Source organism: Schistocerca cancellata, chromosome 9 (genome assembly GCF_023864275.1).
Source record: "Schistocerca cancellata isolate TAMUIC-IGC-003103 chromosome 9, iqSchCanc2.1, whole genome shotgun sequence".
Lineage (NCBI taxonomy): Eukaryota > Metazoa > Arthropoda > Insecta > Orthoptera > Acrididae > Schistocerca > Schistocerca cancellata.
This window is the reverse complement of record NC_064634.1, coordinates 384,005,001-384,032,721: the sequence shown is the minus strand read 5'-3', so window position 1 is coordinate 384,032,721 and position 27,721 is coordinate 384,005,001. Positions and strand designations below refer to the sequence as shown.

The 27,721-nt window shown below is 38.1% G+C and overlaps 1 protein-coding gene across 1 annotated transcript in view; it reads left to right on the top strand.

Moving 5' to 3' along the window:
- Positions 1 to 10,927, top strand: part of LOC126101124 (AP-1 complex subunit beta-1) — a 71,915-nt gene extending 60,988 nt beyond the window's left edge. The window contains exons 14-18 of the mRNA XM_049911809.1: positions 1,502 to 1,588; positions 3,915 to 4,044; positions 8,632 to 8,803; positions 8,918 to 9,072; positions 10,444 to 10,927. Of these exons, the coding sequence (XP_049767766.1) occupies positions 1,502 to 1,588; positions 3,915 to 4,044; positions 8,632 to 8,803; positions 8,918 to 9,072; positions 10,444 to 10,518 (619 nt within the window). The 3' untranslated portion in view covers positions 10,519 to 10,927. The remainder of the gene's footprint in view (positions 1 to 1,501; positions 1,589 to 3,914; positions 4,045 to 8,631; positions 8,804 to 8,917; positions 9,073 to 10,443) is intronic.
- The last annotated feature ends 16,794 nt before the right edge of the window (positions 10,928 to 27,721 follow it).

Below are 27,721 nucleotides of genomic sequence, written 5' to 3'. Positions count from 1 at the left end.
AAATCCATGGAGAAGAAATAAAAACTTTGCGGTTCGCCGATGACATTGTAATTCTGTCAGAGACAGCAAAGGACTTGGAAGAGCAGTTGAACAGAATGGACAGTGTCTTGAAAGGAGGATATAACATGAACATCAACAAAAGCAAAACGAGGATAGTGGAATGTAGTCGAATTAAGTTGGGTGATGTGGGGGGAATTAGATTAGGAAATGAGACACTTAAAGTAGTAAAGGAGTTTTGCTATTTGGGGAGCAAAATAGCTGATGATGGTCGAAGTAGAGAGGATATAAAATGTAGTCTGGCAATGGCAAGGAAAGTGTTTCTGAAGAAGAGAAATTTGTTGACATAGAGTATAGATTTTAGTGTCAGGAAGGCGTTTCTGAAAGTATTTGTATGGAGTGTAGCCATGTATGGAAGTGAAATGTGGACAATAAATAGTTTAGACAAGAAGAGAATAGAAGCTTTCGAAATACGGTGCTACAGAAGAATGCTGAAGATTAGATGGGTAAATCACATAACTAATGAGGAGGTATTGAATAGAATAGGGGAGAAGAGGAGTTTGTGGCACAACTTGACAAGAAGAAGGGACCGGTTGGTAGGACATGTTCAGAGGCATCAAGGGATCACAAATTTAGCATTAGAGGGCAGTGTGGAGGGTAAAAATCGTAAAGGGAGACCAAGAGATGAATACACTAAGCAGATTCAGAAGGATGTAGGTTGCAGTAAAAAAAAAAGGAACCCATGGTGAAAGGATCAAAATATATAGGAAAAAAGAGAAGAAAATTAAAATAGTCTCGTGGTCCCTAGTTGGCTAAAATGGAAGGGCAATTTGTCCACTGGTTAATATTCACAGGTTCTCATTACAGCGAGAGTCCTACACAGGACAGTACAGTACTGTGCAAGATAGTTTGTTCCTTTCTCATGTAGAGCTCCATCTTGTAAGATTGGCTTCAACTTTTTGGTACCATTCAACACCCCTACACCCTTTCCCTGCCCTATTTGTAAATGGTAAAGGAAGCTGCACATGTAGACAGTGAATGGAGAAGATTTATAGTTAGACATATTGTAGTGTATAATAGTTCCATGACTTTTAAATTACTTAAGTTAGTTGATTTGGGGTGTGGGGGAGGGGACCAAACAGCGAGGTCATCGGTCCCATCAGACTAAGGAAGGAGGGGGAAGGAAATCGGTCCTGCCCTTTTAAAGGAACCATCCTGGCATGGCCGGACGTGCGTTTGAACTGTTGTCCTCCCAAAATTCCTTAGGAGTATCACTTTTGTACTGATCACTAGTTTTGTTCAAGTACTAAACATTGAGCATTCATACGTCTTTCAGAACAACCAGTAATGTATACAGCATCCGTGAGTCACTGAAAGGCGTGCAGATAGTTACATATTGATATTTGATTGTTACATTTGACTATAAACCACTGTTGATATACTATTAAAAATTTGTACAATGATGACAAAACATAATTAGTGACTAGTGTAAATTTCTTTTCAGAAATGGGCAGATTCAGATGGATTTTACGTTTACGAACAGAGCCATGCAACCAATGGCAGGTTTTGCAATCCAACTTAATAAAAACAGGTACGTGAAATCTAAATCTACTTTTTTAGTTTTTAGACAGCTTTTTTATTTGTTTTCTTTTAAATTCAGTTCTACTTATCTATAAGATGTCAATGTTTCTAAAGGTCTGTGTTTGTTACTCTTTATATCCTAACTTTTGAAGCTTGGGTGCTGCACAGCTTCAGCACACGTAACAGTTATTTTGTTTACAAGTAAGGGTCAAAAAAGCTATTTGTATTCATTTTATTTATTGAAACTTTTCGGCCAGACTAGTTCTGTGCATTACTTAAAATTTTTCCGCTATTTGTGGTGAATGTCTTAAACATCATCCAAATTTCCGAATTATTGTGAATGTATATACAGCTCCTAAATATTTTAAATACAGTCAGCAATGAGATATTCTAACACTTCAGGCCCCAATCCAAACCAAGCACAAGCCATAGCAATATTGCATATGTTCCATCCCACAGTTTGTGTGTCAAGTTTTCAGTCTTCCATTAGTTTCAGGCCTACCACTGAGGGAGGTGGCACAGTAATTGACAGTGGACTTGCACATTAGTTGTCTAGTGTTGAAATCCTCATTGACCATCGAGAGTGGATTATTTTTTATTTTTAAGGCAAAGCTGAAATTGTTCTCTTCCTAAATAATATGGCTGTTTTCATTCCTCATCCTTACCTGATAAGTTTGTGGATCTTTTCAAATGACCTCATTGACAGGATGTGGAACCCTAATCTCCCTTCCTTTGCTTCAGGCCTAAAACACAATATTTACATCTCATTCTGATCACTTGGCACTAACAGTGTAGAAGAATCGTGCACAAGAACACTGCGAAGTATTCTCTGTTGTAGTCAGTGTTGCTGACACTGTGACAAGTGCAGAGCATTCTTGTTACATATTCAAGGTAGACGTACGTTGAAGTAGATGCTGAAATTCTGATTCTGGATGAGGTATTTCCTAATTTTTATATACATTTCTCTGAAAATTTTTGACAACCAGAAATGACAGGAAAAACGATGAAATGTGCAGCTGCTGAAGGGACGGAAGGGAGCCAAATACTAGATAAGGAAACATACAGGCAACAGTAAGAAGTGAACCAAATACTAAATTCCTTTAATTCACCATTGCAAGTTGTTTGTTCTCTCCCTGTTTAGATTTTGAAGAAGTGAGATTCCAGTGATGTAAGTGAGGATACAGTAAGTTAACATCCCAATTCATTTTATGAAGTACTTTTTTAAAATTATACCCATTAAATATATACTGACATACCTGTGTGTATAAATTTTGTTGCTAAAAATTACATTAGAAACTGGAAGCTGCACAGATGTGTGTGTTAATTTTGAGGAAAAGGTGATTTCTAATCATGTTCTGTTCTTATCACTGTGTTTCAACAAACTAATTTCATTCGCTGTGTGAAATCATTAACACAGAAACTGCCATAAGCTAGTCTGCATAGATCGTAGGATGCTGCTTGGTGCAGATACATTGATTAAATATCTAGGTGCAACATTGCAGAGCGATATGAAATGGAATGAGAATGTCAGTTTGGTAATGGGGAATGCGAATGCTTGCCTCCATTTTATTGGGAGAATTTTGGGGAAGTGTAATTAATATTTAAAGGTGATGGTGTATAGAACACTAGCATTCTTGGGTACTGCTAGAGTGTTTGTGATCCCCACCAGGTCAGATCAGAGGTGGAACCAAAGCAATTCAGAGGCGCCGCCAGAAGGTTTGATCAGTCTGCAAGTATTATGAAGAGGCTTTGTGAGCTCAAATGGAAATCCCTGGAAGATGATGATCTTTTTGCGTGAGATTGAGGAAATTCACAGAACTGGCATTTGTGGCTGATTTCAGAACAATTCTAATGCTACCAACATACATTTCACTTACGGATGAGACAAAATACATCTTGTACAGGGGCTTTTAGACAGTTGTTTTCCCCCTCACTCTATTTGTGAGTGGAATATGAAAGAAAATGACTGGTAGTGGTACATGGAAACTGCCTGCTATGCACCATACGGTCGCATGTGAAGTATGTATATAAATGTAGCTGCAGTGTCTTCTTGTTGACAGTGATGTGAAATTTTGTACAGTGCAGGTCAGGAACATCTGGACCCAACAGATGGTGTCTGTGTAAGTTTGATAGTGAGCTTGAGTGGAGTCAGTTGTCAACATCACTTTTCTGTCTTGGCAACGACTTCATATGTAGATATTTAGTTATTTTTTCTCCACATAATATTGATCAAAGTAGTTTTCCATTTTAAAGCTTTTTTTCTTGTATAATTAGTTTTGGTGTAAATTTCTTATATCGAGTATTTTATTGATAATGATACTTAATTTCTGTTGCAGCTTTGGGTTAACACCAAGTGCACAGTTGCAGGTGATGACTCCATTGCCACCTGGGATGTCCCATGAAAGTTCCCTTCCATTAGCTACCACAGGAGCTGTACAGCGTATGGAACCACTAAATAATCTACAGGTATATGTGAAATGTGACTATTCACCTCGTAATGTGCAATGTTTGACTAATTTGATTTGATGTGGAAGAGACATGTCAAGATATTAAATAAGAAACATTTTTAAGAAAATAAATTAGTTTACGTTATTTTATAGACATTCCTGAGACACTGCTACTAAAATCCATACTGCAGTTTCTAGTATACAAAAATAAAATGTATAAATTCTTTGTTTTGTGACTCTGTTCTCAATGAATTCTTCAGTAGAATAATGTTTTTCAACCAGAAGAGCAAATAGTAATCTTTCCAGTGAACCAAGACCCATGTTAAAATATGTTACTCCCTTTTATTTTATTGTAAATTTTAAATGCCATATACTTTCGTGTTGGGGTATAGTTTTAAGCAGTGTGTCAGGAGTTCAAAATTCTCTCTGTGGTGAGTGCTGTAGTTGTGATCAAAACAGGGTTTTTATATAAGAACAACAGTACTTCATATATGTAAAGGGAGGGAATAGACAATATTTTTAAATCTTTTAACAGTGGACAACAGGATACCCATTGTTTGGAAACACACATATTCCAAATTGTTTTCTTTTTTAATACTAAGAGTTTAATGATATTTGTTGAATTCCCCAGATCATGCCATAACGAATAACTGACTCAAAATGACAGTGAAAGTCTATCTTTCTGGTGTTCGTCTGTAGAACTGCCAAAATAATCATTGCAGATGCTAAGCTGTTGAGTTCATTTGCTAATTAGTCAATATGTAGATTCCAATTTAGATTTTGTCAAGATGATTAAACCTAAGAACATCACACAGTTTGCTTCTGTGAAATCCTGATCATTATAAGTTACCTTCATTTCACTCAATTCTAATAATTTAGCTTCAGATTGCATCATTTTAGTTTGTTACATTTAGTTTTAGTCCATTGTGATACAACAAAGGTTCAAGCTCTTTTGGAGCCTTTTTGACACTTTCTGAAATTCTGTCAGGTACCTCATTTTCAATTAAAACTGATGTTATGAGCAAATAAAACTGTATAAACATCACTAGCAAGTGATATGTTGTCTAGAAAAAGGACAGACAGGGACCAATATCGAATTTTGTGGGGCTCCTTTGGGAAATTCTTTTCCAGTTTTAGGAGTAATTGCTTGAATTTGAAGTTACAATTAGTAGTCATTTCCTATCTGTTAAGTAGATTTCATATATCTGTAATTTGCGGAGAAATAGTGAAAGGGTTAACTGAATCAGGATTTTGTCAGACCACAAAATATTCCTGTGACCTCTAATGTAGACTTTTTTTTAGTAAACTCTTTGATGGTGTTTACTGTGCTTTCTCCCTGTTGGAATCCAAACAGATTTTTAAAAAATCTCATTTGTAGTAAGAAATTTTTGAATTTGTCTTGCTACAGTCTTTTCAAACACTTTGAGAGGATTGGCAGAAGGGAGATACGGCAATAATTCCATGTACCTTGAGCCAATCCCTTTTTGAACACTGGTTTTATCTCAGCAATTTAAATATATTTGGAAAGCATACCTGCTTGAAAGATTGATTTGTAACCACTGACAATGTTTGTGAAATGATATTCTTGATCACAGGAAGGGTATTTCATCACATACAGGTGTGGTTTAATTTTTTAGAGAGTATTTCATTTTCAACATCCATTTGGGTGATTTTTCAATTTCTTCGCAAGATGTATTTTGGTTATTTTCGGAGCTTGTGAAATTTGTTATAACTCGACTGGCTGCCATATCTACATCTGAACTTGATACATTTAAGAAGAATTCTTTGAAACAATTTGACATCTGAACAGGATGTATCATATGATTTTGAAATTTAATTTTCAAAATCTCTTGAATTTGACATCTGAACAGGATGTATCATATGATTTTGAAATTTAATTTTCAAAATCTCTTGGCTTTTGACGTTGGTTGCTCATTGTGACTGAAAGACTGACCAAACACTTTTGTCTTATTTCTGTGTTTGAGGATAAATGTATTATTTGTTAGCTGCCACTACAAACTTCCTGAAAACTTCTGTATAGACTTTGCATACTCTACAAAATCAGGATTTCTGTTCAGTTTTAACTGATTATATAGTTGTCTCTTTCTGGCACAATACACATTTATTCCTGGTGTAATCCATTTAAGTTTACTGCTCACTTTCTCTTGACAACATCTAGGAGGAAAAGATCCATTAAACATACTTGGAAAAATTCAACAATTTGCCTAATCTAAGACACTTGAACTGTAGTGGTCTGCAGGTTAGCTAACAGTACTTAATTTATTGTAGAATAAATCCCTATTATGTTTTCTTAAATTCCTTTTTATGTACACGAAGCTTTGTCTGCTTTTGGGAGATCAATAAACAGAGCTGAGTGATCCTAAGTACCTAGGTCTAGCAGTACTTATTTGCATTTTCAAATTGGTAATTAGTAATAGTTATCAGTGCAGGCCATTGATCTGCTGCAGTATCTCCAGAAAAGTTTAAGTTAAAACCAGATTTCTGCAAAATTTTACAGAATCACTGCTTTCAGATAACATATTTTTGTTGAAATCTGCTACAATCACAATTTTTTTTCTTACTTTCTTGTCGAAGTTTTTCCCAAGAGATTGTGAAATTTAGCTAAGAACACTTGTGTTAAAGAACATACAGAAATTCTATAAATTGCTATAATCACTGTATTCAGATAACTTAACTCTGTAGAGCAACTCTGAAATACATTCACTTCATTTAAAGTATTCAAATTTTCTCTTACTTTATAACATACTGAAGAGTCAATAAGAATGCAGGAGCCTCCACAAGATCTTTCTCTTACAAAAGCTGCTGTCTACCTTAATTATTATTATTATTAATATTATTTAAAACTTGTATACAGTCTTCTGTTAACCAGTATTCTTTTTGACTGATCGTTATGATATTTACACATTCTGAAAGCAGAATTGTAAGATGATAAATTTCAGAGTATTTAGGATAAGGTAGTTCTGCTGTAAAGCCATTGATATTCCAGTGCATCCAGTGAATTGTATCCAAAGAAGCAGTTGAGTAACCCACATACCAGATTTCTTTTTATTTTGAACTGAGAGACTTAGTGTTAGATTAAAATATTATGAGTGAATATGCTAAGGTTAAAATTTTCAATTGATAGTTTCATAGAAGTATTTATAAAATTTAATAGAAGTACTACTTATCTATTGTCAAGTATTGACTCTTGAGGGGTTATTTCTTTAGTGTGTTTGGAATAACTTGACTGATTCCTTTGCTGCCAGTTCCGAAGAGGCTACAGTGGACAGCTCTGTTGGTTAAATAACATTGCTGTCAATGTAAGATAACCTTATTCTTGTACCCAGTCCCTCAGATGTAAGAGTAGTCTTCGCAAGTACTGTTGTATGCACCCAATTATTTCAGAAGCATAGAATTGTGTTCTTCCTACTTAAAGTGAAAATGCTAGGCACACTGCAAACAGGCCTTCTAATACCATTAAAATCTCGTAAACGCAAAGATAAACCTCTTTATAATTCATATGAACTGTTCTAATCAATCACTTCAAATACTGAGTTCATTCAATGAAAAATGTTTTGTGGATTCTGTATAAAGGGATAAAAATCTGTTAACATGTGACTCAAAGGAACACAGCTATCTGCCAGTGTAACTCCACTGTTCTACGCACACTCAAGGTGTGCATCTGTTGCTGTTGTTTGAATTAAAATTGCTAAATAATAAATATTTAAGTGATATGTAACGGTCCTATAAAATTTACCAAAAACTTGAATTATTAGTCCAGTACCTTGAGACGGGTTTGTTTTACACAGAGATATTTAATTTAAAATTTTGAAGTTTCTAGCACCAAAACTTGCCCCCTGTAAATATTTAGGGAAAAAAATTTTAATCACCAAATACACTGTTCACTTATACCAAAGCCGGCCGTGGTGGCCGAGCGGTTCTAGGTGCTACAGTCTGGAACCGCGCGACCGCTACAGTCGCAGGTTTGAATCCTGCCTCAGGCATGGATGTGTGTGCTGTCCTTAGGTTAGTTAGGTTTAACTAGTTCTAAGTTCTAGGAGACTGATGACCTTAGAAGTTAAGTCCCATAGTGCTCAGAGCCTTACACCAAAATTCGGATAACACAAGTTTATAAATGTTCTATTAACTGATAATATGATGGTTTTGTAATGAAGCATTGCTTTGTAAGCTACATTGTTTAATGTGATATATTGCTGACACCAAATGCTAAGTAGTTGAAATTATTCGCCACAGTACTCCACTATTTGTGAGTTTCTTTACAACTTAATTTAAAAGATAATTCTTAAATTCAGATATGAGAGTCCATGGATGATATTTAATCATTGTAATTAGTGTCTGTTTTGGGAGAATTTTCTGTTCTTTATAAATGCAACACATTTCTGTTATTGATGTTTCTCACATTGTCTTGACAACTTCCACATTCTTAAAGAAACACAGAATTTTTGATTGTTGTACATATTAGTTATCATGAAGCATAATTGCACAATAAACTTGTGGGAGCTTAATTGTACTCAATTTTTGAAGGCTGACAATTTTGTTTCTGTTACATTTAATTTTACTTCTAATACTTTTTTTCATTTGCCAGGTTGCTATAAAGAACAACATAGACGTTTTCTATTTTGCCTGCTTGGTACCAATGAATGTTTTCTTCACTGAAGATGGGCAGATGGACAAGCGTGTGTTCCTTGCAACATGGAAAGACATTCCAGCTCAGAATGAAGTTCAGTATAATTTGACAAATGTGCAGTGCAATGCTGGTAAGCTGAAAACATTAAGCTATATTTTTTGTAGTATTTGCTGGAGTAAATGTAATCAGAATTGGAAACTTTTACCAGGGAATTAATGTCGCTTAAAATTCACTTCATCCACAGATGCAGTGGTGCAAAAAATGCAACAAAACAATGTTTTCACAATAGCAAAGCGTAATGTTGAAGGTCAGGACATGCTGTACCAATCTCTCAAGCTGACAAATGGAATATGGGTTCTTAATGAGCTTAAGATTCAACCAGGAAATCCTAACATCACTGTAAGTACCAAAAATCTGTTGGTTCATTTTCTGCTACTCATTGTGAGAATAGGTATGGGATGTGAAATGAGGTAAAGATGATTCAAAAAAGAAAGCTTCAACACCCAAGTGAAAGCAAGGGGAAAAAACTGAAAACGAAAGCTTGGGGCGTTGTTTATGGCAATTTTTATCTGTGGTATGAGGACATGCTGAAAAGTAATGCCTCTGAATTTTTTTATGTGAAAACTCTTAAAGCTTTTTAAATAAAATGAAGTTAACATCTTTACTCGTTGTATCTGCATATTTGCAGCTATCTGTCATAGAAGGCTTCAAATAGCAGTATGTAGCGTGGGTTGCATAACATAACTGTCTGTGCCTGAATAACAGTGTATTACAATAAAGTTATGAATTCAAAGATTTTGTCCACATGGGACATCTGCAGCAATGAGATGCATTGGGTTATCTGTCATTGATCATTCTTTGTACAATCCTGACTTGGAATTTTCATCTGCTTCCAAATGGTAAAGAACACCTTTGATGACTTCACTTTGATACTTATGGAATGGTGTAGTGGAGAGATTGTGGCTCCATCAACAAAATCAGGCATAAACGGGTGTCTCGTCTGGAAATATATGGGTGACTACATTGAGGAATAAATCTGTCTATATATACAATAAAGATGAAGTTGTTAATAAAGTTTGGTTTATTTATGAAGCTTTAAGAGCTTTCACATAAGTAATTTGAAGGCATTAGTTTTGAACATGCCCTCGTACTTTTATATTTGGCAGTTTGTCATGTTCCCTGAATTATAATTAATTTTTTGTGAAAATTGAGAAGTTTTATCAAATTATGTAGATGTGTAAAAAGTTGAGAATTATATATTAGTTAAGAATAAAGGAGATGACTCAGTGAAAGGCAGAAGCAGTGCTTCGACAGGTACACAAGCAAAAGGTACAGAGCTTGGCTAGCTTTTGGAATGCACTTACTTTTTCAGTCTTGTAGGAAAAAAACTTGCACACGTAAACACCCCCGCCCCTGCCCCCCCCCCCCCCCCCACACACACACACACACCTGTTGAACTACATTGTGCTCAGTAGACTGCCGGCTCTTTCCTGACCAATGATTGTACTGGGATTAGTTGGGGGTCTGGGATGGAGTACCTGTTGACAAAGCAGCACTTCTGCCTTTCAGTGAGTCGTCTACTTTATTCCTAAATAATTCATAATTCTCAAATAGAACTTTCTGTACATGGTTGTGTAAAAGCTTAATCACATTATTAGCTCTTATCAGTATGTATTAAAAGTCTGATAATTATCATATCACTGTTACATTTGCTTCATTGTGAATTGGCTTATTTTTACTGTCATTATACTATTTCTTCCCCTGTTGCAGTTGTCACTGAAATCTAGAGCTCTTGACGTCGCACCTGGTGTTTTCCAAGCCTATGATGCTATTCTCCACAGTTAACATTCCATTTGATTGATGTTTCAGTATAGATATGAAATATATCCTACATTCAACAGTTATAATTTATAGTACTCTATTACATGTGTAGTAAATACTGTTACATAGTTAAAAGTATATTCGTTTAAATGCACTGTGTAAATGAAGAGAGATGGTGGATATGAGGAAATTCATATAAAATATGAATTTTGAATATGATTTGTCTCAAACTGTCATGTGTTAAACTAGATTTGTAATTGTTTCTGCTATTGGATAGAATCTCCTTTTGGAAAACTCAAACATAAATAATTCAAGGGAAATGTACTGAAGGAAAAAATGTTCCCTGTTACAGTGTCTATCTTAAAAACCAAAGAGACTTTGTTTTGGAGCACTATGGCTTGTTAAATGAATAAATTTGTAGATAAAATTGAAATAGTATTTTTCATTTGCCACCACACCTACATATTAGTTCCTAGTATTTTTTTTTTAATTAAAAATTGTTGGCATATTTACTAATTAGCATATTTTAGTCACAGTATTTCTGAAAATGACAAAGTACAATTAGAAAAGGGAAACAAAACTTTCAATTTAATTTGTGGTGGTTTCTTACTGTTATGTTACTTGTTTTCTCTTTTTTTTTAACTTCCAGTTCAATCATAGGTATGAAGCAGATTAATTTTTCTTCTGTTATTTGTATGATTTTTGACTTGATGTACAATCAGAGTATTATCTGAAAGTCCTGAAGAAGTTTGTTTCCTGTGTTCACAAAAAATATAGAATGTGCAACCAAATATGTATGATAGAATTTTCTGCTGAAAGTAACTATTAAATGCTATGGTGCAAACATGAAGAAAATAGAGAAAACACAAGTTTCTTTAACGTTAATTTGACGATGCAGGAAAAGATATATTGCTAAGTTGCAGACAGGCACAATTTAAAAATATTTACAAACAAGTTTTTGGTCTCAGCATTCGTCAGAAAAACACACGCGCGCACACACACACACACACACACACACACACACACACACACACACACACACTCACACTGTTACCCCTGGAAACCATCCTTGTAACCATTGATGCCACTTCCTTATACACAAATATTCCGCACGTCCAGGGCCTCGCTGCGATGGAACATTCCTTTCACGCTGATCACCTGCCACCCTACCTAAAACCTCTTCCCTCATTACCTTAGCCAGCTTCATCCTGACCCACAACTTCTTCACTTTCGAAGGCCAGACATACCAACAATTAAAGGGAACAGCCATGGGTACCAGAATGGCCCCCTCGTACGCCAACCTATTCATGGGTCGCTTAGAGGAAGCCTTCTTGGTTTCCCAGGCCTCCCAACCCAAAGTTTGGTACCGATTTATTGATGACATTTTCATGATCTGGACTACTCACAGTGAAGAAGAACTCCAGAATTTCCTCTCCAACCTCAACTCCTTTGGTTCCATCAGATTCACCTGGTCCTACTCTAAATCCCATGCCACTTTCCTTGACGTTGACCGCCACTTGTCCAATGGCCAGCTTCACACGTCCGTCCACATCAAACCCACCAACAAGCAACAGTACCTCCATTATGACAGCTGCCACCCATTCCACATCAAACGGTCCCTTCCCTACAGCCTAGGTCCTCGTGGCAAACGAATCTGCTCCAGTCCAGAATCCCTGAACCATTACACCAACAACCTGAAAACAGCTTTCGTATCCCGCATCTACCCTCCCGACCTGGTACAGGAGCAAATAACCAGAGCCACTTCCTCGTCTCCTCAAACCCAGAACCTCCCACAGAACAACCCCAAAAGTGCCCCACTTGTGACAGGATACTTTCCGGGACTGGATCAGACTCTGAATGTGGCTCTCCAGCAGGGATACGACTTCCTCAAATCCTGCCCTGAAATGAGATCCATCCTTCATGAAATCCTCTCCACTCCACCAAGTGTGTCTTTCCGCCGTCCACCTAGCCTTCGTAACCTCTTAGTTCATCCCTATGAAATCCCCAAACCACCTTCTCTACCCTCTGGCTCCTACCCTTGTAACTGCCCCCGATGTAAAACCTGTCCCATGCGCCCTCCCACCACCACCTACTCCAGTCCTGTAACCCGGAAGGTGTACACGATCAAAGGCAGAGCCATGTGTGAAAGCACCCACGTGATTTACCAACTGACCTGCCTACACTGTGAAGCTTTCTATGTGGGAATGACCAGCAACAAACTGTCCATTCACGTGAACAGACACAGGCAGACAGTGTTTGTTGGTAATGAGGATCACCCTGTGGCCAAACATGCCTTGGTGCACGGCCAGCACATCTTGGCACAGTGTTACACCGTCCGGGTTATCTGGATACTTTCCACTAACACCAACCTGTCAGAACTCCGGAGATGGGAACTTGCCCTTCAGTACATCCTCTCTTCTCGTTATCCGCCAGGCCTCAATCTCCACTAATTTCAATTTGCCGCCGCTCATACCTCACCTGTCATTCAACAACATCTTTGCCTCTGCACTTCCGTCTCGACTGACATCTCTGCCCAAACTCTTTACCTTTACAAATGTCTGCTTGTGTCTGTGTATGTGCGGATGGATGTGTGTGTGTGTGTGTGTGTGTGTGTGTGTGTGTGTGTGTGTGTGTGTGTGTGTGTGTGTGTGTGTGCGTGCGTGCGTGCCTGTGTATACCTGTCCTTTTTTCCCCCCTAAGGTAAGTCTTTCCACTCCCGGGATTGGAATGACTCCTTACCCTCTCCCTTAAAACCCACATCCTTTTGTCTTTCCCTCTCCTTCCCTCTTTCCTGACGAAGCAACTGTTGGTTGCGAAAGCTTGAATTTTGTGTGTATGTTTGTGTTTGTTTGTGTCTATCGACCTGCCAGCACTTTCGTTTGGTAAGTCACATCATCTTTGTTTTTAGATATATTTTTCCCACGAGGAATGTTTACCTCTATTTATATTTATATAATTTTGTGTGTGTAGTTAAGATTTAAAATTGAAGTAATCACAGTAAAAAGATTTTCTCATTTAAAAAAAAAAAAAAATTTAACATGATAAACAGGGTGTTCCTTAAAAGTACCAGGGTTCAGTGTTCCATCAGAGGAAAAGTTTGGGAATCCCTCCCCTAAACAGACAGAAACACTTTTGAGTGCAAGACAGATTAGTATCATGGAGAGATTTGGGAAAACAAATCAGTAGAGCGCGATGTTATAAAAATAGCATTCACTGGAACCAAAGAGAAAGATGTTTCTAGAGTAGAAAGGGAAAAGCCCACAAAGACCACACGAAAGAGAAAATATTTTGCACATTAATAATACCTAAGTGAAAGGATGTAGGTATTATTGAAGCTAAGATGGGACATCTGCAGAGATTGTGGCCCACATCCTACTGGGCTGCCCTAATTTGGCCACCGTATGCCTAAACCTTAAACTTGCTGACAGGCTGCCCCTGGTGTTAGCGGACGATTTGATTTTACATTTTAACCACAAAAGTGGTTTTTACTCCTCTCTGTGATGTAGGGAACATTGGTCTTTTGGCTGCTTGAGGGATTGGCAGGATGCCCTGTCGCCTGCTCTGATCCTGGGGGACCATGGTTGCCCTTGGTCAGTGGCCTCGCCTGACTCCTGCCCTTCCCACCTTTTTCATTCTTTTGAATCTGTCATTGGTTTACTGTCTTGCCATAATTATCTTTCCTCAGATTCTATCAACTTGTCAATGTAGTTAGTTTTCGCGTGTTAATGGAAGGGGTGGTAACCACTGTTGGATGCAGAGGATGCATCTCCCTTTGCATAACATGTCCCTGCGGCCTCCAGCTACTTTCTGGATGGGCCAAGTCTACCACCTGGACCTTATCTCGCCTCTTGTTGATTCTCTCTTCTGGTTTTCTTGATTCTCAGATATAGCTTGCTTCATTGGTATGTCTTTTGTGTCCTTTCTCTCTGGGAACTATTTCTGGCTTGACGCACAAAGTATCAAGGGACCAGTGACTTCATAGTTCTGGCCATTTAACTTCATCAGTCATCCCTCCATTTGCAGAGATGCCAGACCATCATATGGTTTCTGAAGATGTACAACAGCTTTTTCTGTAATTGCAGGAGTAACAGTCCGGATGACTGATCTGGCCTTGTAACATTAGTCAACATGGCCTTGCTGTGTTGATACTGTAAATGGCTGAAGGCAAGTGGAACTACGTATTTTGTTTTGATAGGACACATGGGTTTAATGATTTTGTCCTCTTGGGTACAATATTCTCAAACTAAAAATGTTCCAATCAGGTCTCCAGATGAGGGCTAATTAGGAGGATGATGTCATCAGGACAAATTTGGTATTCCACTAGCTGGAGCAAAAATATTAAAACCCTTGATTTATTGGATAGGTAAAAGAATTTAAAGAGAAATTAATATGTTGTTGTTGTTGTTTGAATTTGCAAAGTGCATTGGACGAACAAGAGTTCTGGGAAGGTGAGTACAGGGTTACCAACACAAAATCAAACGGTAAAGCATCTAAAAATGAATAAGAAAATAGAAATCTACTACTACTACTACTACTACTACTACTTCAATGATGATTATAAGAACATATGAAGAGATACAATAAATATAGGCAAAAATTACATACACCCATTCTCATAAATTAAGGATAATTGCAGAATGTGGTGGCACTACACAAAACTGGCACATAGGGAACACACACGACACAGATCTGTGTCCACGGTATTGGTGATAAGTTGAGAAAACCATCCAGAAACATGTGCTACAAAACACCACTGTTTTCCTGTGCATGTACCCTGACATCAATATGGGATACAATTACCATGCACACGTACACATGCCGCACAACAGGTTGGCATACTCTGGATCAGGTGGTCGAGCAGCTGCTGGGGTGTAGCCTCCCATTCTTGCACCAGTGCCTGTCTGAGCTCCTGAAGTGTCGTTCAGCGATATGTCGACCGAGAGAAATTCGGGAGGACGGCGGTTCAATCCCGTCTCCGGCCATCCTGATATAGGTTTTCCGCGATTTCCCTAAATCGCTTCAGGCAAATGCCGGGATGGTTCCTTTGAAAGGGCACGGCCGATTTCCTTCCCCAGCCTTCCCTCACCCGAGCTTGCGCTCCGTCTCTAATGACCTCGTTGTCGACGGGGCGTTAAACACTAATCTCCTCCTCCTCCTCCTCGACCGAGAGAATCCCAGACGTGCTCGATGGGGTTTAGGTCTGGAGAACAGGCAGGCTACTCCATGCCTGATATCATATGTTTCGAGGTACTCCTCCATGAAGGCAGGTCGGTGGGGCCGTGCGTTATCATCCATCAGGAGGAAGGTGGGACCCACTGCACCCCTGAAAAGGCGGACATACTGGTGCAAAATGACATCCCGATACACCTGATCTATTACAGTTCCTCTGTCAAAGACATGCAGGGGTGTATGTGCACCAATCGTCCCTTTCAAGGACATTAAGGGGTTAGTTCCTGGTTCACGCCAGATGGAAACCCGGCTGAATCACTGTTCAGACTATACCTGGACTCGTCCGTGAACATAACCTGGGACCACTGCACCAATGACCATGTACTGTGTTCTTGACACCAGGCTTTACGGGCTCTCCTGTGACCAGGGGTCAGTGAAATGCACCTTCCAGGTCTCCGGGCGAATAAACCTGTCTGTTCAGTTGTCTGTGTGTCTGGAGACAATTGTTCCATTGGCTGCTGTAAGGTCCCGAGCAAGGCTACCTGCAGTATTTCGTGGCCGTCTGCGGGCACTGATGGTGAGATATCGGTCTTCTTGTGGTGTTGTACGCTTTGGACGTCCCGTACTATAGGGCCTGGACACGTTTCCTGTGTGCTGGAATCATTGCCAGAATCTTGAGATCACATTTTGTGGCACACACAGGGCCCGTGCTACGACCTACTGTGTTTGACCAGCCTCCATTCGCCCTAGTATTCTACCCCTCATAACGTCATCAATATGTATTCTTTGAGACATTTTCAACACACAGTAACCACTAGCACGTCTGCACACTTACTTGCTGCACCGTACTCTGACATGCACCAACATGCCTCACTATATGTGGACTACTGCCAGCACCACTGTGCGACAACTGCAGGTCAAATGCACTGCATGGTCATACCCCGAGGTGATTCAAACCTGCAAACCACCCACCAGAGTGTTGTTTCACCATGTATCAGCATTATCGTTAATTTATGAGCATGAATGTAGCTAATCTGCATGTTGTCACTTTTCACTAGAGTGCCGGTAAAAGACATACTGGACCTTTTGGCCCAATAATTTTCACCTGAGATCATCAAGCTGTTCCACCATACCTTTAAGACAACATACTTTATGTACAACATTGAAGATGACGGATGGCACAGCAATGCGGTCCTCCTGTCTCCAGGTGTTGCGAACTTTTGCATGGAACACTTTGAGGAGCAAACTCTGAGCTCCGTGAGGTTATGACCGTCTTGCTTCCTATGGTATGCTGATGACACTTTGATGTGGCATCATGGTGAAAATGCACTGCAGCAGTTTGTCAGCAACATCCGTCCCAACGTTAAATTTACTGTTGAGTTGGAGAGGGACGACAAGGTTCTGTTTTTGGACATTTTAGTTGAATGGAAGGCAAAAGGCCGGCTTTGTTATTCCTGTGCACAGGAAATTTACACACATTGACTGGTACCTAAACACAAACAGTTTTCACCACCCTGTACACAAGAAGTGGTACTGAACATAGTACACAAGGCAAAGATAATTTCTGGTGGTGACCACCTGGAATCTTAATTTAATCATTTGATGTGCATGTTCAAGAAAATGATTAGAGTAATGTAGAAATTGCTAAAGCTTTATGTACTGTAGATGACAGACACCTTGTGAATCAGCAGAAGAGGCCAAGCCAGCTGCATTCCTTCCACACTGTGGAGCAAGTACTGGCAAGATAGAGTGCATGCTGAAGAGACATAAACTGAAAGCAACGTTCCGGCCCGCCTCCAAGATACAAGATATGTTATGCCCTGTTCAAGACAACATGGATCTTTGAGTTCCTGTCATCTATGGTGTCCCTTGCCACTCTGTTAGTATTTACATGGGCCAAACCATTTCATTGTTATAGAGCATTCCCAACATATCAGACAAAGGGAACTTGAGAAGTCAGCTATGGCTGAACATTGCTTAGAAAACAAGCATAAAATACAATTAGAAAAAAAGAGAGTTTTGGCTCAGTCATCATTATACTGGGTTTATGTTATAAAAGTTGTGGGAGAAATTAGAATAAACAGCAACAAATTAACAGAGACCAGGGGTACACACTTAGTACAGCAGTGGGGTAGGCTTTGGATATTGAGCGAAAGCAAAGACTTAAGATTGACACTTGTAACGAGGTGGGAGCAGCAGTTTGAAACGTGGTGCTAACAGCTTGCACCATGTGTCCCTGTTCCACGGCAAAACGGAACCCCTAAGAACTGGCAAACTTGCCTTCCCCGCATATGCCGCTTCGTCCCTCTCTGGAGGTTTCCAGATGCTACCATAAATATAAGCAGAACACCGTGCCAGCCCTGGCAGTCAGTGATTTCAACTCCTGATGATGATGGTGAAGGCATATATCAAAAGCTTGAGTATTTTATTCGAAATGATGATTCTCGTAATTGGCCACTGCGACAGACTCAAAGGACACATAAATAAATTATTATGATGGTTAAGCAAGATGAAAAGTTGATACTGAAGAATGACTGGAATTTGATAATAACGAAGAGGAGGAAAAATAGCAGAAATGGACTGTGGGAAGGAACAGAAAGGGAAAGGCACCTGGCAGAATTGTGCACTGATCATAATTTAATCCTTGGTCTAGGGATGCTGAATGAATAATGTATATGTGAAAAGAGACCAGTAGGTTTGAGGTTGTGTAATGGTAACAGATTTTTTCCAAAACAAAGTTTAAGTTGCAAAATATTTCTAGGGGTAGTCATGGACTCGGACCATAATTCATCAGGTATTAACTGCAGATTGAAACTTAATAAACAGTAGAAGATTGAGGCAGGACCTGGATAAATTGAAAGTGTGAGAGGTGGTTGAGAGTTTCTAAGGGAGCATTAGGCAACATTGATAGATATTTGCCCTAGTGGTTTAGAAAAACAATATAAAAGATGGTACAGTGAAGCCAGCATAGGAACAACTAGGCAAAGAAATGAGAGCTAGTAGAAATATTCGGATAACCCATAAGGTATTGAATTTATTTTACAGGAGGAGGAAAAAAAAAGCTAGTGAAGCAGGCAAAAGGAGATACAGATGTCTCAAAAATGATTCTGACAGAAAGTGTGAAACACTAAAACAAGAATGATTAAAGGAGAAATGCAAAGTCTGAGGAACATGCATGACTATGTGAAAGATAGACATTATATGTAGAAAAATTATAGGAACTTTTGGAGAAAAGAGAAGCACCTGTATAAATACCAAGAGCTCAAGTGGCAAGTCAGATATAATCAAAGAAGGGAAAGGTAGAAGGAATATACAGAAAGGCTGTGCAAACCAAATAAATTTGATGAAGTTACAGAAAGGGAAGAGAAAGTCAGAACTATGACACTGTGAGAATTTGCAGAGCTCTGAAAGACCCAAATAGAAGCAAGGCACATGGAGTAGATGACATTCCCTCAAAGTTATTGAGGTCCTTGGGTGAACATACCATGACCAAATTATTCATATCCTTAGTGTTTCATTAAATAGTGAGAATGATGAAATAGTTTTTAATAAGGTGACGCTGAAATTACAGGCTCCTCTCTTACACTCATCATTTTCAAATATAATGGCATAGGATCAGCTATAGCTGATTTACAAATGTTCTTCTGGAAGCACTAGAGAACGGAGATCTTCCTTGACTTTACCAAAGCATTTTATAAAATAATCACACAATTCTGTTAAACAAACTGGACACACACAAATGGTTTGTTTTAGTGTTTGCCAAGAAATTATTTCCTCCAAACCAGCTACTTAGCTTGTCTACAGCTTTATATAGAGCTGCTTGTAATTGCTTCAGCATGTTTTCTGTAAGAGAACAGTGTTCTTCCTGCAGTGGTAATGCTGATTCCCATCAGATCACCAAAGTTAAGCTTTGTCAGGATTGGCTAGCACTTGGATGAGGATCGTCCCAGTCTGTTACTGCTGTTGGCAAGCAGAGTGCACTTAGCCCTTGTTAGGACAACTGTGGAGCTATTCATACCAGAACACAAGTATGTAAATAAAAATGAAATTTTAATATGTCACATTTTTAAATCAGACTAAAAAGTACAAAATAATTTCTCACAGCCCCATACAGATAGCCTTGAAAATTTGATTGTTTTTTTAATAGCTATAAAAGTATTTGTAAGATTTAAAAGAAAAAAGTAGGGTGTGCGTAACAAATATTAGTAAGGAGGTGAACTATTTGTGAATCAGTATTGCGTGTGCCCCACGTTTCTTTTTTTAAGTTTTACAAATATTTTCATAGCTATTAAACATACACAATCACAAATTTTCAGGACTGTCTGTATGGGTTTAGGAATCTGTGTGCAGTTAGTAGAAATTATTTTATACTTTTTAGTCCAATTTAAAAATATGGGATATAAATTCATTTTTATTTAAATAATAATTGTTTGCTTTTTAGTCTTGTGTGTGTGAATTTTTCAGTTTATTTCAAACATGTAGATGAGATTACAACAGATAAGTAAATTTCATCTTTATTTCAGTTTTGCTTCTCCTGAGTCAACCAATATATTGCTTCCTCCTACATGTATCTCACAAAAATGCCGTGAATTTAAACATTAGCGAGGTCTGAGCTCACGCATAGGCTTACCAGTAATTGTTCTTCACACAACCCATTCACAACTGGAATCAGGATTATGAGAAAATGGCAGTGGAACACAAAGTATCCTCTGCCACACAACAGACAAGAAAGCTAGTTAATAATGCATTGTCATCCAGTTCTGAGCTATGTTGAAAGTTACATCTCTCTAGTTCACTGGGAAGTTATTTTAAGATCAATTGCAAAGCTTGTACCGAAAAGACAAGACAAGAGCGCAACCTAATAAAAGTGTGGTGAAAACAGAGAGCTCTCAAACTCAAATCATACTGTAAGACAACTATCTAATCTAGAACACATCAATGTTGGAGTCACTCAAGGAAGTGTGCTCTGAGCAATACTCTTCTTGCTACATAAATTATTTTCCCCAGAATGTCAGAAACGTGCGAAACAGTAATGTTTGCTGATGATAGTAACATTCTAATCAGTGATGAGTTGCCTAGTGTACTAAACAAAAAAGCTGATGAAACACTGCAGCACATGGATCGATACCAGCAAATTAACCCTCCGTGTATAAATAAAAAAATAAACAGTTCTAGTTCCCACATTAGCAGAAACCCAATAGTAACTCTAATAGTGAAAGATGAGCTCATAGTATATGTATCAAGGGATGAATTCATATCGACTCACAGCTAAAGTGGACTGGCCATATTAGTGCCTCAGGGAAGCAACATGCTTTGTACTTTAGGGTAATAAATTCAGTAAGTAGTAGCTCGTACACTAGGATAACATTTTTACATATGTTCATTCTATAATTAGTTGGGGCATAACCTGGGAACAAATGAGCAAAATATACAAACAATTTTTAAGCTACAAAAGAAAGGGTGATACCAATTACAATAGTTAATAACAGGAAACCTCACAGTACTGAGTTATTGAAATCTATGGAAATCAAGACTGTCTCATGTGACTGTAGTTTGCAAACAGTGATCCATATAAAGAAAGATATCAACCAGTATCCAGTGAACTAGTCTCTACATGAACATGGAACCAGATCCAGCCACCACTTACATCCCAGTAGGAAAACAAAACAAAAACCCAAAATAGTGTGCTGTTTAATGGAATTAAAATGTACAAGCTTCTACAAGTGATCAAAGATAAAACCGAAATACATGCCGTCAGGAAGACTCTAAAAATATTGGTTGGAAAAGTGATAAGAACTACCTGAAATTATTTGTAAATAATGCTAATGATTAATTGTTGTAGTTTAGAGGCATTTTACAATACTTCCAACTGAATAACAAAATTAGATGTACAAACTTGTAAACATGGTAAAGCAAATAGTGTCGGATCTGTTCTTGTGTACATTTAAGTATTTATGTTTCTGTATAGTGTACATTTATGTATTGACAATATCCATGCAATTCATGTTCTTTGGATGAATAAATGAATAAATAAAAATGAATATCATGTATTGTAAATTTGTAAAGGACTACAATATTTGTAATGGAAAGATTTAGAAGCTGGTGCCATTACTGACTGGATATGGAACTTTTCTTTTTGTCTTGTATCATGTTCATGGATATTGAAGTTTTTATTTATAACAGTAATGGGAATTCCTGGATGGAGCTATACTTTCATTTTTATTTAAGCCGTTTAAAGTCTTCCTCACTTATTAACAAGCTTCGAGTATACATAGCTATAGAAGAGCAGGCGGTTCGAAGGCTTTAGAAACAGGGGCTTTCTATAATATTTCTTGAGCATGTTGACTACTTTTGCAGTCCCCCCCCCCCCCCCCCCCCCCCCCCCCCCCCACCCGCACAGTCGAGATGACGAGATGATGACTGTGCTAGTTAACATGTTTGGACAGCACAAAAATTTGTTTTATCAGAAAAAACTGTAAGCTGCAAGGTATTTTATTCAGTGTTGCATTTGTTTTGCATGAATGTGTATGTCATTTGAAACAATTTTGTTTCAGTGTTTGTCAAGAAATTATTCCCTTCAAACCAGCTACTTAGTTTGTCTGTAGCTTTATATAGAGCTGCTTATAATTGCTTCAGCATGTTTTCTGTAAGAGAACAATGTTCTTCCTGCAGTGGCAATGCGGATTTCCATCAGCTCACCAAAGTTAAGCATTGTCAGGATTGGCTAGCACTTGGATGAGGATCATCCAGGTCTGTTACTGCTGTTGGCAAGCAGAGTGCACTTAGCCCTTGTTAAGACAACTGAGGAGCTATTTGATTGAAACATAGCAGCCCCAGTCACAAAGACTAACAATGAATGGGAGTGCAGTCTGCTGATCACATGTCCCGCCGTATCTGTGTACGGTGATGCCTGTTGGCTGAGGATGACACCGCAGATGGTCGGTATTGCTGGGCCTTCCTAGGCCTTATTGGATGGTGTTTTTCAGTTTCCTTTAAGGATTCTGATGTGTGTAAATGAGGTATTTTTGTGTGACTCAGTATTTAACTATTGTTCGTTTATACCAGGTGTCCCTCCTAAGAATCATCAGGCATTTTTTCTCTGATGTTTTGGCAGATATTTGCAATTTTATTGCTGAAACGTGTAGCTGGAGATAGTGCAAACAAAATACTGCTCATCACATCTTTTGTGCAACTCCCAGCACTGACAGAAAGCGGCAGTTTTTTTCCTGTTGCAAACAGAATGATTTTTAAAGTGGAATTTTATGAGCCCATGTGATAAAGCAGTGCTAAATTAGTCTAGTGCAATATTCATTTTATCGATATGTATTAACAGGGACAGTAAAACGTGACAGTTTTGCAAAAGAAACTGAGTATGACTATTGCATGGCAGTAGCAGTCATCACAGGCCAGGGTGGTGCTGAAGCTGCTGAGGTACTGGTTATTCTTTGTGTTTTATTGTCACTTTTAATACACTAATACACGTCAATAAAACAATTTCACTTTGAAATGTGTGAGTGATAGGAAACAAACTGACACTGGGCATCGCATGAAAGATGTGATGAGTAGTATTTGTTTGGGCTGAATCCAGTTACACATTTCTAAAACAAAATTGTCAAATATCTGCCAAAACATCAGAGAAAATATGCTTGACAACTCTCAGGAAAGACGACCTGCACAGGAGGGGGGGAAAAAAATCATTTGTCCATGAGTAGGTTTTTGTGGAAATCCTTCTTCTTCTTCTTCTAGATTTCCATATGTGAGAAACATCACTTAGTATTTTCTTTTGGCTCATGTGTTATTTATGTTTTCCGTTTGAACATGTATGACTTGAACAACTTTAATGCAGTGCCTCTAATGCTACATGGAACTTCTCAAACAGTATTTACTGTATGGGCAAATATGTCAGTTGCTTTACCTAAGTCTAAAAATGACAGTGGCATCATCTTTTTGTCTAATTTTCCTAGAGCATTGTGCAGAAAATCATAGATAATACTAGCTGTTGATTTATTTTTCCCAAAGTCATACTGGGTATGAGTAAAGATTTTGTTTTTGTCCAAAAAGTTTACTGAACTGTTACATATTAAATTTATCTATAACTTTGCCAAAGTATGGTAATGGTCTATTTGCTTCATATCCCGTATTACCAATAGAGATCACTCTGACAATTTTTAGTCAATCAGGAAATTGCATACCCAGAAAAGATGAGTTTACAATATCGGAAACAGCTTCTAAAATGTTTGTAATGCATTGTTTTATAATGATATTGAAGTATCACCATTTCCTAAAGAAGCTTTCTTGAAAATTTCGTGCAACACGAGTGATTTCATCTGAAGTTGTTCGACATGTATAGATTGAGCAGGGACAAGAATTTCCTATGTTTTACTGTTTGTTAGGATTGCCTCTTTTCATCACTGCCTTATATTTGAAAATATTTGGGGATTAGTAACACTAATGTTTTCGTGGTTCAGTGTAATATTTCAATTTTTAAGGGACACTTGCTGTTTTTGTTTATCTTTCCAAATTGCTTGGCTTTTATGTGGTGACTCCGATTCAAACTTATCATTGGCCATTCTTACTGCTTGGTGTACAATTGTTGTATATACATAAATATTCGCTTGTAAACATATTTACCTTTGGGGACCCAATCTACTCCTTACAAGACAAAGTGGCATGATTTTCACTGTACACACATTTAAGAGGAACATGATTTAATTAATTAAGGCAAATGTTGGGATGGTTCCTCTGAAAAGGACTCACTCATTTTCCTTCACTATCCTTGGGCTAATTAAGTTTGTACTCTGTCTCTAAGGCTGAATCCCAATTTTCCCTTTCCACAAATTCACAGCTTTTTCTCTTTGGCAGTGTAACTTGCTAAGTGCCTCTCATTTTGGCTCTTGGAAAAAGTATTCTCTCCAAAGGTGCTGTACAGGTACCTTCATAAATTATATCCTGGCAGAACCAAACAACAAACTTTTATCTTGTTGGTATACTGGTTTATGCTGTGAAGTGGTCATGACCTCTGATTGCATGATCTATAAAATTTCAATTCAGAAACTAAAATGATATGACATTGTTTCAGTCCTCTAAAAGGAACGGATTCTTATTATCATCACAGAATACTGCCAATCAAACTGGTAGATTGCACAAAAAATGAAACTTAATCCAGAACAGGTTAACATAAAATACAGAGTCCTTACTAAGCTAAGTATTCTTTTGTAATCCACAGAGCAGACTTTCCAGTGGCTTTAAATGGACTTTCCAGAAGCTGTAATTTTTGCTGGTGATTCAAGCATGTCGATCAAGAGCCCAAACTCAACTGCAGCAGACAAATCTGGTTCACATCAAACAGTTCAAGTCTTAATCTCACAAGAGTTCATACAGTGCAATTTCAAACAAATAGACATGACATATTGGTATTAGAAATAGACCTTAATGGTCTTGCATGTAAAGAAACACTATGTTGATGTGCTTAGAACCTATATACCAAATAGGGCAAGCAGGAACACTGAATGTGTACAAAGAAGGGCAGCACAAATGGTCACATCTTATCAATCATAGCAGAGTACCATGGGAATACTGAAAAACTTCCTGACATATGCTTGAAGATGGACATAAATTATATTGCAAAAACATACTTACAAATTTTTAAGCATCAATACTAAATAAGGTCTATAAGCATATACCGGGTAATCAAAAAGTCAGTATAAATTTGAAAACTGAATAAATCACGGAATAATGTAGATAGAGAGGTACAAATTGACACACATGCTTGGAATGACATGGGGTTTTATTAGAACCAAAAAAATACAAAAGTTCAAAAATTGTCCGACAGATGGCGCTTCATCTGATCAGAACAGCAATAATTAGCATAACAAAGTAAGACAAAGCAAAGATGATGTTTTTTACAGCAAATGCTCAATATGTTCACTATCATTCCTCAACAATAGCTGTACTCGAGGAATAATGTTGTGAACAGCACTGTAAAGCATGTCCGGAGTTATGGTGAGGCACTGGCGTTGGATGTTGTCTTTCAGCATACCTAGAGATATCGGTCGATCACGATACACTTGCGACTTCAGGTAACCCCAAAGCCAGTAATCGCACGGACTGAGGTCTGGGGACCTAGGTGGCCAAGCATGACGAAAATGGCGGCTGAACACACGATCATCACCAAAAGACGCGCGCAAGAGATCTTTCACACGTCTAGCAATATGGGGTGGAGCGCCATCCTGCATAAACATCGTACATTCCAGCAGGTGTTTATCCGCCAGGCTGGGGAAGATGCGATTCTGTAACATATCAGCCTACCTCTCACCAGTCACGGTAGCAGTTACAAAACCAGAATCACGCATTTCCTTGAAGAAAAAAGGCCTGATAACGGTAGATGTGGTAAATCCAATCCATACCGTGACTTTCTCGTAACGCAATGGAATTTCCACGACAGTTCTAGGATTTTCAGTAGCCCAAATTCTGCAGTTGTCAGCATTGACAGACCCTCAGAGTGTGAAATGAGCTTTGTCGGTCCACAACACCATCTCAACCAATCATCATCTCCCGCCATCTTTTGAAACGCCCACACCGCAATTGCCCTCCACTTCACTAAATCGCCAGGTAACAGTTCACTATGCTGATGGATTTTGTATGGGTAGCATCAGAGGGTACGCCTAAGTGCCACCAAAAGAGTAGTGTTATGCCTTGTACTCGGTCGGCCACTATGGAGTCTATCGTCTAAACAACCCATGGCTTCGAAATTCGAAATCATTCTCGCCACAGCTGCATTTGTCAATGGATCTTTACCCATTCTAATCCCCATCCTATGGTGATAGGATCATAACGCTGAACTAGCACATTCCGCATTCTGATAATACAGCTCCACTAAAAGCGCCTTTTCAGGTAACGTCAACATGCTGCAACTGCTGGTGCATCTGATTCTCTCTCTCATTACAGCTCCTATTATACACAATTTCCATGCGCAGTCACTGACATTTTGCTGTCCAGTGCCGTCTGTCGGACATTTTGTGAACTTTTTTTTTTTTTTCTAATAAAACCCCATATCAAGTTTTAAAATTTATGCTGACTTTTTTATCACCCTTGTGTGTGTGTGTGTGGGGGGGGGGGGGATATAAAATTCATTGAACTTCAGCTGGATAACATGTTAAAATTATGTAAACACATATACAAACTAATTAAGAGACTGAGTTGTCATTAATGGAGTTCAAATTATTGAGAGATTTGTGTATTAGGAAACCTCTGATGCAATCACAAATCTTTAGCTGTTGCTATGTTCTGTTTATTATGTTATTTTGATGCCATTCTCACCCCCTGTTTATTATTTTGAATTTATCATTTTATTGTAAATCTGAAAATGACACACAGCAGTTGAAACTGATAATTGTGAACTAAGTACCAAAAAATTGTGATTGTGCTGATGATTTCCTAGCAAACGCTCTCTGTTGTTTTATGAGATTAACTTATGGGACAATGCAGCTAAGATGAATACAATATTTATTCACCAAACCAAGTAGCAAGGATACTGGGTAAAGTAGAGAAGTGCATATCTTACAAAGGTCTCTTCAAAGATCTGAGAACTCTTACATATTCCTCTCAATACATTTATCTAGATGGCATTGCTGCTTAATAATAAGAATCGGTTTCAATTGAGGGGCATTTTTTGAAAAGTGGATAAATGCTCAGTTGTTCAAAATTTAGATTTTTGTAGTTACGAATCAAGCTTGTTACCATGCATGACCTATTGAAATGGTTTTGTCAAAACCAAATATTTGCTGTTGTTATAGTGTATTGAAACCTATGAGTTCTTGCAAAACCTGATATTTGCACTCAGCCAGTTAAAGCAAAAGTTGATAAATGGAAACTGCGCTTTGCTCCTGAGAAACATGAAGGAAGAACAACAATTTGGGATGTCATTGTCGATGATAATGTGAGAGAGTTTTCCAAAAAAAAAAGTACTGTAAGCAAGCACTTGTCACCAGAACTGACAATAGAAATAAATTAGTGGTTTATGTTACAATATTAATTCCTGATTATTGCTCAGTCTGAA